At 44.1% G+C, this 17,740-nt stretch overlaps 1 protein-coding gene across 1 annotated transcript in view; it reads left to right on the top strand.

Moving 5' to 3' along the window:
• LOC111957924 (seizure protein 6 homolog) overlaps positions 1-17,740 on the top strand; it is a 119,713-nt gene extending 101,973 nt beyond the window's left edge. The window contains exons 6-17 of the mRNA XM_070436973.1: positions 114-221; positions 2,368-2,536; positions 3,574-3,740; positions 5,724-5,918; positions 6,009-6,147; positions 9,639-9,835; positions 10,609-10,803; positions 11,459-11,650; positions 14,094-14,288; positions 14,421-14,459; positions 14,651-14,759; positions 16,513-17,740. Coding sequence (XP_070293074.1) covers positions 114-221; positions 2,368-2,536; positions 3,574-3,740; positions 5,724-5,918; positions 6,009-6,147; positions 9,639-9,835; positions 10,609-10,803; positions 11,459-11,650; positions 14,094-14,288; positions 14,421-14,459; positions 14,651-14,759; positions 16,513-16,693 — 1,886 coding nt within the window. The 3' untranslated portion in view covers positions 16,694-17,740. The remainder of the gene's footprint in view (positions 1-113; positions 222-2,367; positions 2,537-3,573; positions 3,741-5,723; positions 5,919-6,008; positions 6,148-9,638; positions 9,836-10,608; positions 10,804-11,458; positions 11,651-14,093; positions 14,289-14,420; positions 14,460-14,650; positions 14,760-16,512) is intronic.

Raw genomic sequence — 17,740 nt, 5'->3', positions numbered from 1 at the left:
GGAACCCATAGAGAAGTAGCATGCACAGTCTATGAACGCTCGCCCACTGGTACCTCTCAATAGAGGATATGGATGACAGTAACAGGTACCATAGCAGGATGGATGATGCGGAGAGGCCTACTTCTACTGTCTGACTGGGTACCATCTGCAGGGAACCAACACACTGACCTGTCTCAACGCCAGCACCCCCTACTGGAGCGGCACAGAGCCGCAGTGCCRTGGTGAGGGCTGGGGGTAGCTAGCTACACACCTCTCACATCCATTTACCACAACGGGACCAGTACACCTTGCTATGCACACAGACTTTCTCCACAGTTGTTGAACATATTAATAGACCAAAACACTCTTCCCCTCTCAATCCTTATCACAGTCTTTCAAAATGAATTCACATTCCCTGTGATTTGTCCTGTAACTATTCCTACCAGAGCATCAACACAGTTCTTCCCTTTGCAACAAGTGAGGCGTATAAGTACATAAACACGTTGTCCTCGCTGGAGCAATTAGTTCCACTAGAATGATCTCACACTTACTCAGCTTGGTGTTGCTCAAAAGTTAATTGGGGTTTATTAATCATTGATTTGGGCCTTAATGGTGTGAGCTGCAGTGTATGTTGTACTGGGGTGGTGAATGTTAAACAGACAATCCTATTCAGTCAGACCTCTCCTAGGAAGTAAAGAACTGAACAAAACAAGCCACGAGAACCAGAGACTGCATCATATTTTCTCTTCCAGGAAGTTCACCTCTTGAGTCTGCTTGTATTCATCTTGCATAACAAGCACAGATTCAGACAGGGTTCAATCCCCAGTGTAGGACAGTTCAGAAGCAGACAGTTTAGATGTAGGATCTCATGTTTCTGCTCAGATGAGCTCCAGTGATGAATAGTGAGTGAATGTTTTAGCCCTAGTCAGATAAGATAAACATTTGGAACAGTGGATCTCTCCATTGTTTTAACAGTGAATGGACAGCAGGGAGGCTCCCTCCGAGCGTTGGGCATCGTAAAGGCATAGTTTCGAAAATGTGTGGGGAGAGAGTATAAGGATTCTCTCTCCTTATATTGGGTGACCAAACAAACCATTTAAACTGTGTGTGTGTGTGTGTGTGTGTGTGTGTGTGTGTGCGTGCGTGCGTGCGTGCGTGCGCGTGTGCGTGCTTGCGTGCGTGCGTGCCCCAGACAGTGGTCCCACAGCATGGTATCTGCAGGTGTGATTACTGATGGCAGGGCAGAGTGTCACAGGGAAGGTTAGGGCTAAAGCTGCTGCTCTGCTTTAATTAAGCTTCGTGTCTACCTAGCTGACCTTCACCTCGTCTGTTGTGATACACTGTTACCAATACCAGACCCACTCTCTCTTTTATTCCCTTTACACAAACTCAGAGCTTGCTCTTACTCACCACCTCCACTCATTGTGTTTTCGTGGTTTATCTCTAGCCATTGTTCCCCAAGGTATTCTCTGTCGTTACACATTCTGTTTGACTGGGATTTAAGCAAATGTTTTTCCCAGACTAAAATACCTCTCTCTCTACTTCTTCTTCCTCCTCCAATCCCATCCTCCTTCTCTCCTCCCATCTATCCCATCTTCCCCCTTCTCTCCATCCTATCCTCCTCCTCCCATCCTCCTTCTCTCCTCTCCTCCCATCTTCGTCCTTCTCTCCTCATCCTCCTCTCTCCTCCTCCTCCCCCATCTCCTTCACTCCTCTCCTCCCATCCTCCTTCTCTCCTCCCATCCCTTCCTCCTTCTCTCCATCCCATCCTCCTCCTCCTTCCTCCCATCTTCCCTGTCTCCTTCCCATCTTCTTTCTCTCCTCCTCCCACTCTTTCTCTCCACCTCCCATCTTCTTCTCTCCTCCTCCCTCTTCTTCTCGCCTCTTCCCAGCTTCTTTCTCTCTCCTCCCATCTTCTTTCTCTCCTCCTCCCATCTTCTTTCCTCCTCCTCCCATCTACTTTCTCTCCTCCTCCCATCTTCTTTCTCTCCTTCCTCCATCTCTTCTTTCTCTCCTCTTCCCATCTTCTTTCTCTCCACCTCCATTCTCTTTCTCTCCTCCTGCCATCTTCTTTCTCTCCCCTCCCATCTCTTCTCTCCTCCTCCCATCTTCTTTTCTTCCTCCTCCCCATCTTCTTCTTCTCCCCCTCTCCCATCTTCCTTCTCTCCCCCTCCCATCTTCTTTCTCTCCACCTTCCCATCTTCTTCTCTCCTCTTCCATCTCTTTCTTCCCCCTCCCATCTTCTTTCCTTCTCCCCCTCCCATCTTCTTTCTCTCCCCTCCCATCTCTTTCTCTCCACCTTCCCATCTTCTTTCTCTCCTCTCCTCCCATCTATCCCATCTTCCTTCTCTCCTCCCATTCCTACTTCATTCTCCATGGGCATCCCAGCTGCTTGTGGTGGCATTGTCCGGAATGCCACGGTTGGACGCATTGTGTCACCCGGTTTCCCTAGCAACTACAGCAACAACCTGACATGCCATTGGCTGCTGGAGGCCCCAGAGGGACAGCGAGTGCACGTCCACTTTGAGAAGGTGGCCCTGGCAGAGGACGATGACAGGTGTGGTGTCAGTCAGGGGGTTTACTTCACTACAGTGTTCAGTCAGACCTGGGTTCAAATAGTGTTCATTTTCTTCCAAATATTTTGACCTTTGATTAAGCGTGTCTTGGGTGCCAGATGAGTGGGGTTTGCACATAGAGGGATATTCCATTGGTTGTATTGCACCATGCTAACTCAATAAAGTACATAGCTTTAAAAGAAAGAAAATACTGTCTGAACCCAAGTCTGCTACAGTGTTCTGACCTTAGTGCTCTACTCCAGTACACTATCCAGTTCTAAGTGTTCACTTGAGTTTAATAATCATTCAACAAGCAGCCAACAGAGTCCTACTGCTGGCTCTGTGACAGTTGGACATGATTCTCACTGCAGGCTCATGGTTCTGTTGTCACACATGTCATATTACCAGTCCATTCCTCTGATACACTTCAGGGCATCGCCTCATCATCTGAGATAGAGATTCAGTGGAACATCTGTGTCTCTGTGTCAGAATGGAAATCCAATTTTGAGAAAATGGTGAGAGAGGAAAGGAGAAAGAGAGAAATACTGAAATAATCGGATACATTTCACTTCAATCACCTTCCTACTTTGTTTTTTGACTGTCTATTCATGTTCCTTATTGGAGTCTTAATGCTCTATGATTGCATCTATAAGCTGTTGTGAATGTTTGTAAGGCAATATAACACTTCACAAGAAGGTGCTTCAAGTGAATTAATTGAATTGACAAGGACACGCATATTTGAGTTAAGATAACGTTGTTTTTATGAGCGGTAGCAGCTGTGTCTGGAGACAATAACAAATGTACTTTTAATCAGGTCAGTAGGCTAGCTGCTCAACTGTACTGAATGATATCATTGGCCATTTGTGCAGAACAGTCCAGCCCAATGCTTTAATACTGTATAATTTTCCTTCCTGTTGCGTCATCTCATTAGGGGCTTCCGTCCAGGTAGCTGAGTTAACTCTGAAAATGTGCCCACAATGCATATTACAAAGTCTTAGAAATCCAACCAGGTACTGATGTGTTTTAATTTCTCTTTCAGGCTTCTGATCAAAAATGGGAAGAACATTGACTCTCCTCCGATGTATGACTCATATGAGGTGGAGTACCTGCCCAACGAGGGCCTGGTGAGCACCTCCAGACCCCTCTTCATAGAGCTCACCACTGACGGAACAGGCACCTCCACCGGCATCGCCATCAGATACCAAGGTAGACACATCCCCATGGGCGCTAACGCAACTCTTCAGGTCTCGGTTACACCTGACCCCCCTTTGACCTTCTCCATCTCACAGAGACCCATCCAGGTCATGGCACCAATGTTACTGACTGGGTTAGAACCAACGTTCACTTTAAACTGCGTCCGTGCACGCCCACGCACTTCCTCCATGACTGCCACGCAGAAGAAAAGCAATGCTGCGCAAAGACGCAAGAGATTGAACTTCATTGAGTTTGCAATATATAGATCAATGTTTTTTTCTGTGATCGAATCAACATTATATCAGCCCTAAAAGAAATCTAACTTTACAAGATTGAGTCTGTGATTTTGTTATAGACAGAGTTAGGGTGCAACGGAGTAAAATGCTATTGGCGGGGGTAGCCCACGAGTGGTCTTTCAGTCAACCGCGTGTGAAAACGCTTTTCAGATCAGTTTAAGATCAGAGTCGCCTGTGTGCACATTTGTAGATATTCTTTGCTAGTTATTGAGTTATTAGCCCAGTTATAGATAAGTATAGGTCAGCAATGGGGAGTTACTGATTAAGAGATTCTTGCAAGAGCACAAAACGTGTCGGCTACATTTCAAGCCGGTTTTGAAAAGCCAGTCAGTTTAAACGCTTATGTCTTAATTAATTGAAGGGGCAGTGTTGTATTTTGAGACATGCAAATACTTTTTGAGATATGCAAATAAACCAATAGGCAGAGGGGTAGTCTACAGTGTCTAATTCTCTGTATGGTAATAATTGTATATTTCATTTTGTAAAGTGGTTTCTTGCATCATACAACACAATACAATGCAATTTACATTCACCTATTTGGCGCATGGTGTTACAGACCAAGTCAAATCATGAATTAATCTCAAGCCCTTCATAATGTAAAACCATTTTTAAAAGTCTCCTGCAATAGGTCTGCATTGAACACCACATATAGGCTACTGTAGGCAATATCATAGAAATCAAAAGCTCCATTGGTTTTGTTGGTAGTCCTACATTATGCTCAAATAGCCACAATAGCCTATTGGCTACTGTCTAAAACTGTAAGGGTACAGCCTCAGTGTTCACTGTAAACTCGCGCCGGAAGTTGGACAAAATCCTCCCAATATTCAAGTTTCCGCTCACAAGACCTCAGATTTGCTCAGTGCCCCCAAAAATGAGAAGGAACAGTGGTTAGAACGTAGGTTCCCTGTGTGCCACAAGACCAGGCATGGGGATCTAACACAAGTCTTCAGGTCTCTGGAAAGCGTACTCAAGGACACTCAAACTTCCCTCACACACTCCAGCAGTGTAAAATGAGTGGAGCTAAAAGCTGTTGTTTATGAAACGCATCATGCCCTGCAGACTAGTATAAACAAAAGACACTGCCTCAGGCCCTCTCCTCATCTTTCCCTCCTCTAAATAATTGGAATGGAAATAAGTCAAACATAAGAATCAATTAAAGTCCTCTGCTCTAACTAGTTTAGCTACAAACTCTCAAATGTTTTATTTTTCTCCACGCTCATGCTCAGTCATCCTCTCCACGTGTGGCAGCTCATTCTTATAGGTGCCTTTTCAAAAGGCTGTTCAGAGCTTGGAGTCAGAGCCACATCACAGGTCCTGGAGTCATTATCCAATCAGATCAATTTAATCTGATTAGAGCTTCAATTTACTGTAGCAAATGGGATTACGCTGTGAGAGAGCAGCGCTACTTATTCTAATGGACCGTGTGTGGGTTGTCTTTAACAGCATTACCCTCATCAATCTGACACAGGGTGTAACTGATTTAATAGTGCTCCTCTCACCCTGATTTTAACCATTACATGTCAGTCAGTGGGTTGACGCAACAGACCTCCAATAAAAATTAACCTCTGGGTCTGCTCCGTCCCTGATAGGAGGCGAGCTAACGGGCAACGTCAATGACCCACTGCATGGCAGACATGGGGCTCAGTGACACAGTCTGGCCTTTTTTCTGTGACTGATCCACATATCCTCTCCTTCATAGCGTTTGCAGTGGGCCACTGCTACGAGCCGTTCGTCAAGTACGGTAACTTCACCAGTAATGACAGCACGTGGGCAGTGGGGACGGTGGTAGAGTTCACCTGTGACCCTGGCTACACCCTGGAGCAGGGCTCTGTCATCATTGAGTGCATGGACCACAACAACCCCCAGTGGAACGAGACTGAGCCCGCCTGCAGAGGTATGCTGTGTGTTTTTGTTCCGTGTAGGAAATGAGCCATATGATATTGTTGCACAGAGTATTTTTGCTTACTGTGTGTGTGTGTTACAGCTGTTTGCAGTGGAGAGATGACTGACTCTGCTGGAGTGGTCCTGTCTCCTAACTGGCCAGAGGCCTACGATAGCGGCCAGGACTGCATCTGGGGGATTCACGTGGAGGAAGACAGGAGGATCATGCTAGACATCCAAGTGTACGTATCTTAACTATCTCATATAACATGTTATACAGATGCAGAAGAAGGATGTTAGCTATGGGAACCCTTTTAGCAACGTCCTGGCGTCACATTCCCCTCCCCATAGCAGTTCAAGTGGAGGACGCCCCACCACAGAGTAGCTCTAACCTTTCTAAGAATCTTAACCCGCGCATGAGCTCTGCAGCACATCTCTGCACTCAGATCATTAGGAGAAGCTTTACAGCTGATGTACAAACACAGGCCTGACTTCAAACAGAAATTGCCAGTGCAAAGGACTACCCCACTGTGACTGGTTAAACAAATGAAAGAGAAAAGGGCTGAAGATAAAATAATATCTTGCTCTTGGATGGGACACATAAGTGCCAGCAGACAAAGGTTAATTACCAACTGGAGCGGAAACTAATTATTTAACGGGGGTTCGGACAGAGGTGGTGTGTGTTCTGCTGAATCAGATAGGTTGAGTTGAGCAGAGCAGGGGAGAGGAGTGAGTGTTTTCCGTGATAGTGATGTCAGGTGAAGGCTGGGAACAGAAGACCCTGCTGTGTCAGACCCTGATAGATTAACCATGCGTACAATCATTTGGCTTCCTTAATTAAGAACTGGCTCATTTGCATATGTTGTCTCTCTTGCTCTTCTCTCTCTCTTCGGAACGCATCAGCTGTGGTTGTACATTCTGAAGCATTGTAATAAATGGCATCCCCCATGTTTGGTACAAGAAGCTGTCAACATAATTAATTTCCTATTCATATAGAGGGGAAGCGATTTGGGCAGATATGACTTTCAGGGACAACGGTGAAGCGCGTTCAGCTCAACCTCGGAGCGTTGATGAGAATTCAGCTGGAGTGTGCATGTGAGTGAGACAGAGAGAGAGCTATCTAAGGATAATCTACAGGATTTCCTCGCCATTTCCTTCAGTTTTGATGTGAACATCAATATCAGCATATGCTGAACAAGGGGAAATATGAGAACCTAACATCTGAAATCTCAGTTTAACGACATCACTCAAACCACTGTTATCCTTCACTACATCCTCAGGGAAAGCATTCAGTCTCTGATCATAGTGATGAAACCAGTGCTGCACAAGGAGTGATTATGCTTTGAGTCCAGTCACTGATAATCTGAACACACAGACTCTCGTGCCATGAACCTGCATGTTCCATGTCTGATGCCTCCCTCGTGGCCCACTAGTCACGCCAGCGTTCTGGAACACAATTGCATGGTGTGCCTTCCTAAAGCTCATTACCAGGGTTTAGGAACATTTTACCATGGTAATGAGAACACTCTCATTCCTCTATAATCATTCATCACCGCCCAGCGTCCTGTTCACCGCTCCCACAATCACACAGGACCTAATGACGGCTGGGACACTCATTCAGGGGCCCTTCTAATGACGACTGGTTCATCCCAACCAACCAGGAGGGCTAGCTAGGTGCCCGTTAAGGGCTCAGGTGCAGGAGGAGGTGCTGTGAACGACATGCAGGTGTGGAGGATGGTACACCTGGGGTGTAGTTCAGCAGCCTAAGTTCAGATGCTCCAAATGTTGACGGAGTGCTCCAAGGCCTAAATAGTGTTTAGGAGTGTATGGGAATGGGATTTAGCTGTGTCTCTGTCTTGATGCTGTGTCTCGGGCAGTTCTAGTTCATGTAAATAATTTGTACACATGCATGCATACATTCACGTACATACCAATATACACACACTGTATATACCACCCCAGTAGTCCTATGGCGTTAATAAGGGAGGAAATAGTTTGCAAGTCAAATATGATGTAATAGACAGACAGTGATTTTGGTAGTTTCCATATTGGCTTCCATTACAGTGTACTTTGCCTTTGGTGAGAATTTAGTGAGAAGAGCGACAGGATATTTGATGCATTGATGCATCAAATATTAGTTATAGCACTTATCTTGATTAGGTTTGTCTCCCAGGGCTGGAAGTTGGCAGGAGAACTCATTGACTTATTCCATCACTAGTATCGCTGATAAGTGTGTTGACTCTGAGCCTGCTTGTCTGGATATGTTAGCCTAGCACTGGGAGTTGAGGCGGAGTGAAGGGCAGTGGATCTGGATCCCCGTCCAGCCAAGATCTTACAAGCCAGAGAGGAGTGGATTAGAAATGGGATATTCCATCAGAACATTCATTCAGGTTAGTCTGTGGGAATTAAGAGGTGCAGAGGTGAGATGAAAGGAGAAGATTCTAATGATCATTGAGCAGCCATCATGACTCACAAATGACTGCGTTTAATTGAATTGAGGGGTATTCATTTTGCTCAAACTAGCTAGAAATGGGCAGGTGGTATTTTACTTGTCCTGGACATGAATGTCAAGTTTTCTCAGAGGTGGAGAATAGAGAATGCCGTTGCAGATGAGGAGTTGTCTGAGATAATGCATTCTGAAGGAACATGGTGGCAGGCAGCTGGGCCTGTGGGCCGAGTCAATCTGAGCCTGTGTTTAAATTACACTAAATCAAATCACTGCCACACAATAGAAAGCATGATTAATTTTCGCTGCAGATACGGCAGCACAGCTATGCAAAGGCTTGTTTAACTTCATCACAACAAATTTAATGCAAGCTGATACAATTTCTCAATCTGTCCCGCTCTGTTGAGGTGTGATGCATTTTCAGGTGTCAATTAATTACTGCAGGTTGAGCTTTTTCTGGAGCTGTAATACAGATGCATCAGCAGAAAATACCCACCGGGCACACACTGGTTGAATCAATGTTGTTTCTACAGCATTTCAATGAAATGAAGTTGAACCAAAGTGGAATAGACGTTGAATTCACGTCTGTGCCCAGTGGGTAGGCTAAGCTGTACTGACATTTAATTAGTCTGAAACACCTGATCTTTGCCAAGTCGTATGTGCATCATATCTTTAATGTCTGGATTCTGAACTCAGTTTACAGAGTGCAAACAAGTTGATGAGATTGAGACATTTTTACACTCTCTGTTATTCATGTCATACAATACACTACTGAAACACGACTGTATTACAGAACCAACTCTCTTTATCGTTCAAATTTTTCAGGATTCTTTTCTGTTAGGCTCCAAAGTGATTAATAGTTAAATTGCTTGCCTTGTAATGAGTTTTATCAGGAGCCACTGGTGATTAATTTGAGACAGGAAAGAGTAACAGGTCACTTCCCTATTCTGGCGGAGTGTGATTTCCTCCCTACTTTACATCCTGTCCTGGTGCTTAAGCAGAGGGCTCTGTCTCAGGTGACACATTTAAAACAGGATATTTTTTTTAAAGTGATAAATTACCACATAGTTTTGTCACTTTCTTTTCAGTAGAGCTATGGTGCTCCAAAGTAAATGGAAAATTTAAACGGAACGTCTCAAAGCAAGAAACGTATTTTAGTGAGGATGCTTTCAAGTTTTTAAAACAGATACAGGAAACAATGACAAAGAAACTATATGACAAATGAGCTAGTAATGTGAGAGTGTGCATGAAAACCAAATATATTTTCCTTCTGTCTTTGTGCTCCAGCCTCAACATAGGGAAGAACGATCTGCTGACGTTCTATGATGGAGATGACCTGACTGCTACGGTGCTGGGCCAGTACGGCGGCTCACGGCCACACTTCAAACTCTACACCTCCATGGCCGACGTCACCATTCAGTTCCAGTCTGACCCGGCCACCAACATCTACGGCTACGGCAACGGCTTTGTGGTGCACTTCTTCGGTAAGGCCCCGGAGTGAGCTAGGAGAGAGTGTGAACAGAATTAAAGAGTTAAAGAGACAGAAGAGCAGTGAAGAGGGGAGATGAGTAAGGAGGAGGAGAGTTCTAGAGGGTTCAGGAGGAGGAGACTCTCTTAAACATAAAAAGGAAGGGGCCCCTTCCATCAGCACGGTCGTCACGAAACCGGAGCAGAGCCAACCCATAAAGCAGACATCTGATAAGACGTAATGAATTCCATGTAGAGAGAGGGAGAAAGAGGAGGCAGCAGAATACTGATGACTGGGAGAGAGAAGCAAGAGAGAGAAGAGTGAGCGAAAGAGAGAAGCGAGAGAGGGACAAAGGGAAGGCAGAGAGAGAGAGAGAGAGAGAGAAAAGGCAGAGAGAGAGAGATTTATAGTCTGTTCATGCCTCTGACAGAGATGGAAAGCAAGGCCCAGCCAAGTGGTGCAGCTGTCTGGTATTGTGCCCGTCAGAGGCCCAAACACAATTACTGCGTGTGTTTGTCCACATTAGCCTCGTCTGCAGGGTGCCATGCCCTCTCTGGCTTCTGCTGTGGCTAGAACGGGCACCGCCAGGCTGCCTGGCTGTCAGACCTCCTATTGCATGGCACTTGTCACACTAGATTGAAATTGCTACAAAATGGATGTCCTCTATTGTGTTTGTCCTGAGGTTCATTCATTTGAATGCAAAACCACACCACTCAAGCTCTGTGCGCTCTGTGAAGTCAGTGCCTTTTTCTCTGGCTTCCTTTCTCTCTCCCTCGTTCATGGATACAGAGGTGCCTCGTAACGACACGTGTCCAGAGCTCCCAGAGATCACCAACGGCTGGAAGAGCACCTCCCACCCTGAGCTGGTCCATGGCACTGTGGTCACCTACCAGTGCTACCCAGGTTTCCAGCTGGTGGGTACAGAACTGCTCATGTGCCAGTGGGACCTGACCTGGAGTGGAGACCTGCCCAGCTGTGAGAGAGGTGACTACCACACACACACTGGCACACAGAAGGTGCATTTTAGGTGTGAGAAGCAGTTTCAGTTAAGGAGAGGCTAAAGCAGAGGCTGATGGGTTAAAGCATTCACTGCTTTTCTGAAATCACACCCCTTTTTACTGTATAGACCAATGTATCAGTGAGGTGAGTAGGCTCTGTGTTCCAGCTCCTCCACACATTACTCCTGTTCTATCCAGACGACCTGGATGCTGCAGAGTAGAGACAGGATAGTGTGACAAAGCCCTTGGTCTTGGTCACGTCCCACACAGTGACAGGCATGGCATCACTGACCGGTAACAAGACACAGGGGTTTGGAGACTCATTTGGACGTCTGTCACGTGAACATTGTTACCATGCTGACCCTTATCCTTCTAGGCCCAGGATTGGGTTCACGGTTTGCTGTTGTGTGGGACTGAGACACAGAGATAATCTCTTTATTTTCCAGCTCGGTGGTTTTGTGTCTGCAGGCTTTAATTAGAAAAAGGCCCAGGCACCACTCTGGCTCCATCGGATAACCACAAATAAGCATTGACAACTGCTAATGATTTAAAAAAATAACTAATTGTATTCCCTGCACATGAGTAAACCTGTTTTTTTCTGTGTCTGTGTGTGTGTTTGTGTCTGTGTCTGTGTGTGTCAGTGCTGTCGTGTGCCGACCCAGGTACTGTGGAGCACAGTCGCAGGGTGATGTCCAGCCCGCGTTTCACAGTAGGCTCCACCATCCAATACATCTGTAACAAGGGCTACACTCTCTCTGGAAACAGCCTGCTCTCCTGCTACAACCATGGCTCCTCCGGACCTAAATGGAGCGAGAGGCTACCCAAATGTGGCTGTACGTACCCCCTGGGCTTCAGCCTGCTAAAACATCTCCATCATACACACTTCCCAGCAAGCACGTGGTTCCTTGGACATTGTGGGTATATACGTATTGGTTTCCCATTGGTTCTGGGAACAAAGCTGGTAAAACAGACTTTTTTTTAAAGTTCTGAGAACGGAAGTGAAAATTTCACCTGTTCTGGGAACATACATTTTTAGGTTGCAGGGAGGTTCTGAGAACGTTTTGCTATGTTTCCCTGAATGTTTTCCTTGGAGATTTTATTTCTGTTCTGAGAACAGAAATTATAGGTTATTTGAAGGTAATTAAATAACATTATGAGAATATGTTTCAATAAGACTTTTAATAACACAACTGGCTTAGTTTGGGTTAACCCGTTTAACTCCAAGCAGAGATAGGACACATGTCAATTAATTTGTTTAGGACTCCCTATTGTTATTTATAATAAGGGTTACATGGAGAAAATCTGACTTCTCTGAATTGAAAATGGATGACCCTCCCTTCAGCAAAATATATTTTACCTAAACCATCACTGAACTCTTGAAAAAAAAAAAAAAGTGACCCTCTTCTACAACCAAAATAATGAAAACAAAGTGGATAGCAGAGGACATGTCTACTGTTTACCCTCACTTCCTGGACAGAGCAAAGCCTTAGATCTGCAGTTTTATAAACTGTTCTTCATCCTGTAAACGGTAGATGGCAACGCAGAAATGTTGATAGCGCACAGGGATGCGGGATAAAAGGTTGTGGGTTCGCAGACCACCATGGACAAGAGTAGGGGTAGAAAGATCTTATACCGCTGTGAAATACCTTTTCAATAACCCCAACTATTGTATTTTCAGCTGTTTGAAGCTAGTGTACAAAACTGAAATTTAAGAATGAGAAGCATAGAAATACTGCACATAGAACTGATCTACCGCTTTTTAGACTTGCTTTCAATGAGAATGGCAGATCTATAACTCACATTTCTATGTGAATTTGGTCAGGTTACCCAAAAAGTGACATATTGTACCTTTAAAATCAGTTGTGTCCAATTAGTGGGCAGCCCAACACACCTATCAAGATAGAGAGAGTTTTGTTGACTGACACTGAGAATGGAATGTATATGTTTTTAAATAACATTCTTAAGAGCTTTCTATGAACTTAACACATGTTTTCTTGTTCTGAGAACATGACTTTGAATAGAATCATGAGAAAACCTGCAGAAAACGGTATGCTTAAGTACTGAAATTCCCATAGAAGAACGTTGTTTCTTAAAGCTAGAATATGTAACTTTTTGGGGGCGACCTGACCAAATTCCCATAGAAATGGGAGATAGATATGTCATTCTCATTAAAAGCAAGTCTAAGAAGCTGTAGATCTGTTCTATGTGCTTTATTTCTATGCCCATTCTTGCATTTTTGTTTTTACTTTTGTTTTTGTACATCTGCTTCAAACAGTTAAAAATACAATAACTTTGGTTATTGAAAATATATTTCACAGCGGTTTATATGGTACAATGATTCTCTACACAATACAATGCTTGTTTTTTCACAGAAATTGAAATTAGGCAAACTATTATAACGTTCGGAGAACATGACTTTAAATAGAACCATGAGGAAACCGGCACAAAACATTATGCTGCAGTACTACAATTCTCATAGAAAAACGTTTCTTAACAATTCTGAACCATGAGAGCATTACTTAAATAGAACCATGAGGAAACCGGCAAAAACATTATGCTGCAGTACTACAATTCTCATAGAAAAACGTTTCTTAACAATTCTGAACAATTTGAGAGCATTACTTTAAATAGAACCATGAGGAAACCGGCACAAAACATTATGCTGCAGTACTACAATTCTCATAGAAAAACTTTCTTAACAATTCTGAACAATTTGAGAGCATTACTTTAAATAGAACCATGAGGAAAACCTTACGCTGAAGTAGTACCAATTTCCACCTGGTTTTAGAACGTTATGTGCTAGCTGGGAATCCTGCACCATTCACAGAATTTGTGGGAAGGTTGTATGCAAAATAACCATAGGACAACCACACTCTCACCAAGCTCTAAGAAACATACGGTTTTCAGAACGTATGTGCTAGCTGGGTATCCTGCACCATTCACAGAATATTGTGGGAAGGTTGTTATCAAAATAACCATAGAGACAACCACACTCTCACAAGCTCTAAGAAACATACGGTTTTCAGAACGTTATGTGCTAGCTGGGTATCCTGCACCATTCACAGAATATTGTGGGAAGGTTGTATGCAAAATAACCATAGGACAACCACACTCTCACCAAGCTCTAAGAAACATACGGTTCTCAGAACGTTATGTGCTAGCTGGATTGGCAGTGTTTCCAATTCATACAATACACCAAGAGTTTTACTAGCTGTTTACAAAAATACATTATATGATGTCGACTGTGTGTGTGTGTCCTGTCCTCTCCTCTCTCAGCGGTGACCTATGAGCCTTGCAGGAACCCTGGTACCCCGTCTTACAGCACCCAGATCTCAGAGAAGCCTCTCTACCAGGCCGGGGAGACGCTGAGCTTCTCCTGCCTCAGAGGCCATGAGCTGCTGGGGGAGCCTGTCCTCCGCTGTGTCCCTGGACACCCTTCACAGTGGAGCAGCCTACCCCCTGTCTGCGGAGGTAGGAACTGCAGACACATACTCCCCTGTGTGTGTAGTTCACTCTAGCATTGTTCACAGTAGTTCATGATGAACAATATATCTGTCTGTATATTTTAACATCTGTGTTCTGATGTTCTCCATTTCTTTACAGCCTCCTCGATGGAGTTTATAAATGAACGCAGGTTAGACGGTAAGTGCCGTCAAGTCTGCACAGTAATCGTTAGATCTTTCAAATTAAAATATCAAGTCAAGACCAAATAAAAAAAACTAAATACAGTACTTCACAGCAACTTCAAGTGTGCCACATTGCAGTGTGCATCTTTAGGTTATCATACCAATTGAGTGTGTCCCTGTTGATTCCTCTACCTCTCTGCTCACCAGCTGCCAGTGCAGACTACATCATGGAGCGAGCCAACATAGCTCTAACAGTCTTTATACCAGTGGCCCTCATCATGGTCTTCATCATTGGGATCTACCTCTACTTCTCTAAGTAGGTCTAGTATTCTTACTTTATATAGATAAAAAAATACTTTGAAAGTATGAAAGCTGTCATCATCCATAGTACCTAGTAGTCTATCCAAGGGTTGACTTGGACTGAAAATAGGTGCCGGTACAGATTTTAGGTGCCGATACTGTTTATATTTAGGTGCAGGAGCTCCACAATAATTTTGAGCTCAAGCAGTAGAACATTTGAGGTGCTGGTACTCGGTGAGCTCCTGCCCAAGTATACTATGCTGCCCTTGTGACACTACAGTGTCTTCGGAGAGTATTCAGACCCCTTGACTTTTTCCACATTTTGTTACATTACAGCCTTATTCTAAAATGTATTAAATGTTTTTTCCCTCATCAAGCTACACACAATACCCCATAATGACAAAGCAAAAACAGGTTTTTAGAAATGTTTGATAATTCATTACAAATAAAATAAATATTTAGACCCTTTACTCAGTATTTTGTTGAAGAACCTTTGGCAGCGATTACAGCATAGTTTTCTTGGGTATGACACTACAAGCATGGCACACCTGTATTTGTGGAGTTTCTCCCATTCTTCTCTGCAGATCCTCTCAATCTCTGTCAGGTTGGATGGGGAGCGTCGCTGCACAGTTATTTTCAGGTCTCCAGAGACGTTAGCTTGGGTTCAAGTCCGGGTTCTGGCTGGGCCACTCAAGGACATTCAGAGACTTGTCCCGAAGCCACTCCTGCATTGTCTTGGCTGTGTGCTTAGGGTCGTTGTCCTGTTTGAATGTGAACCTTCGCCCCAGTCTGAGGTCCTGAGCGCTCTGGAGCAAGTTTTCATCAAGGATCTCTCTGTACTTTGCTCCATTCATCTTTTCCTCGATCCTGACTAGTCTCCCAGTCCCTGCCGCTGAAAACATCCCCACAGCATGATGCTGCCACCACCATGCTTCACCGTAGGGATGGTGCCATGTTTCCTCTAGACTTGAAACTTGGCATTCAGGCCAAAAGTACAATATTGGTTTCATCAAACTAGAGAATGTTGTTCCTTATGGTCTAAGATGTCTTTACTGTAGGTGCCTTTTGGCAAACCCCAAACAGGCTGTCATGTGCTTTTACTGAGGAGTGGCTTCTGTCTGGCCACTCTATCATAAAAGCCTGATTGGTGGAGTGCTGCAGAGATGGCTGTCCTTCTGGAAGGTTCTCCCATCTCCACAGAGGAAGAGTGACCATCAGGTGACCAACCTGTTAGAGTGACCATCAGGTTCTTGGTCACCTCCCTGACCAAGGCCCTTCTCTCCCGATTGCTCAGTTTGGCTGGGCGGCCAGCTCTAGGAAGAGTCTTGGTGGTTCCAAACTTCTTCAATTTAAGATTGATGGCCACTGTKTTCTTGGGGACCTTCAATGCTGCAGACATTTTTTGGTACACTTCCCCAGATCTGTGCCTTGACACAATCCTGTCTCAGAGCTCTACGGACAATTCCTTCGACCTCATGGCTTGGTTTTTGCTCTGACATCCACTGTCAACTGTGGGACCTTATATAGACAGATGTGTGCCTTTCCAAATCATGTCCAATGAATTTAATTTACCATAGGTGGACTCCAATCAAGTTGTATAAACATCTATCTCAAGGATGATCAATGGAAACAGGCAGCACCTGAGCTCAATTTCAAGTCTCATAGCAAAGGGTCTGAATACTTATGTAATTAAGGTTTTATCCATTTTAAAATAAGGCTATAACGTAACAATTTTTTTTAAAGTCACTGCATGTGTGTGTGTTCTCTAGGGTTCAGGGGAAGCCTCTGTGTCTTCCCATGTCCACCTCCTTACCATATGACCACATCCCAGGAGAGTCCACCTTCGACAACTCCCTCTACAAAACAGAGACTACGGTACGTTCTGATACAGAGATATTCACTGGTTCTTTAAGATGCCTGTTGGAATTAGTAAGCCCCCCAAAAGGTTGAAATCAGGTGCTGTCATCCGTGTATGAGATGATGCACTTAAAGCACCATCTGGTTTGCCATATTGCAGGTTCATTCACCAAATCTAATGTACCATTAGGTGATGTTATAGAAATAGGTTTGAGGGGTGTAAATCTATACTCCGTTCACCTTCAGTCATTGACAAGGGCCATTTCATTGCACCTGATGCAAACAAAAGGTTTCCTAGTTCATTTGACAAAGCATAGCTTTATTTTTGTGCAATGACATTGTTCAGACATGGGTTCAAATAGTACTTGAAAGATGTCAAATATTTTACCCAGGTCTGATGCTTTCATGCTCATGCTTTCAGATAACTAACAATTGTCTCTCTGCCTGTTTGTTTCTCTATCCTTTCATGACTGCACTCCTGAAGAATAACGAGGTGAGACCAAGCGCTAGGCTACAACCTGCTTATTTAGCCTCCAGTCTGTCTGTCAATCAGTCTTCATCAATTCCACACTCTGATTCTGCAGCCGGAACCTATTGCACACTGTGAGCTTATTGAACTAAAGCCCACAGTAGGTTGAGCACATTTCAATGGGTCAGAGGAGAGGTACAAACCTCTCAAATAAATAAAAAAATAGAGTCAAAGTTTATTGGTCTCATACACAGTTTTGCAGATGTTATCGCAATTGCAGCAAAATGCTTATGTTTCTAGCTCCAACAATAATGATCAATACAATACAATACACACATAATCTAAAAGTTAAAAAGAAATATCAGAACGAGCAATGGAATATAAATAAATATACAGTATACTGTATGTATGTGAATTGTATGTATAGACAATGGTGTGTGTATATAGACAATTTAAAGTCATTGTCCCCTCAGGTGAAAATGGAAAAGCCTCACAGTTTGGGCTGACCACTTCCAGACACTAAACGTATCCCTGTGATATCCCTATCATAGTCTACAAACAGATGTCAGTTATCACATGGCTCATTCACAAAAAGAGGAATGGCCTTTGTGATCATAGGAGGAATATGATCTACTCTACTTCTGTCTCACTATACCTTCTTGTGTACAAGC

This window comes from Salvelinus sp. IW2-2015, linkage group LG4p (genome assembly GCF_002910315.2).
Source record: "Salvelinus sp. IW2-2015 linkage group LG4p, ASM291031v2, whole genome shotgun sequence".
Taxonomy (NCBI): domain Eukaryota; kingdom Metazoa; phylum Chordata; class Actinopteri; order Salmoniformes; family Salmonidae; genus Salvelinus; species Salvelinus sp. IW2-2015.
This window is presented reverse-complemented; position numbering and strand designations above follow the sequence as displayed.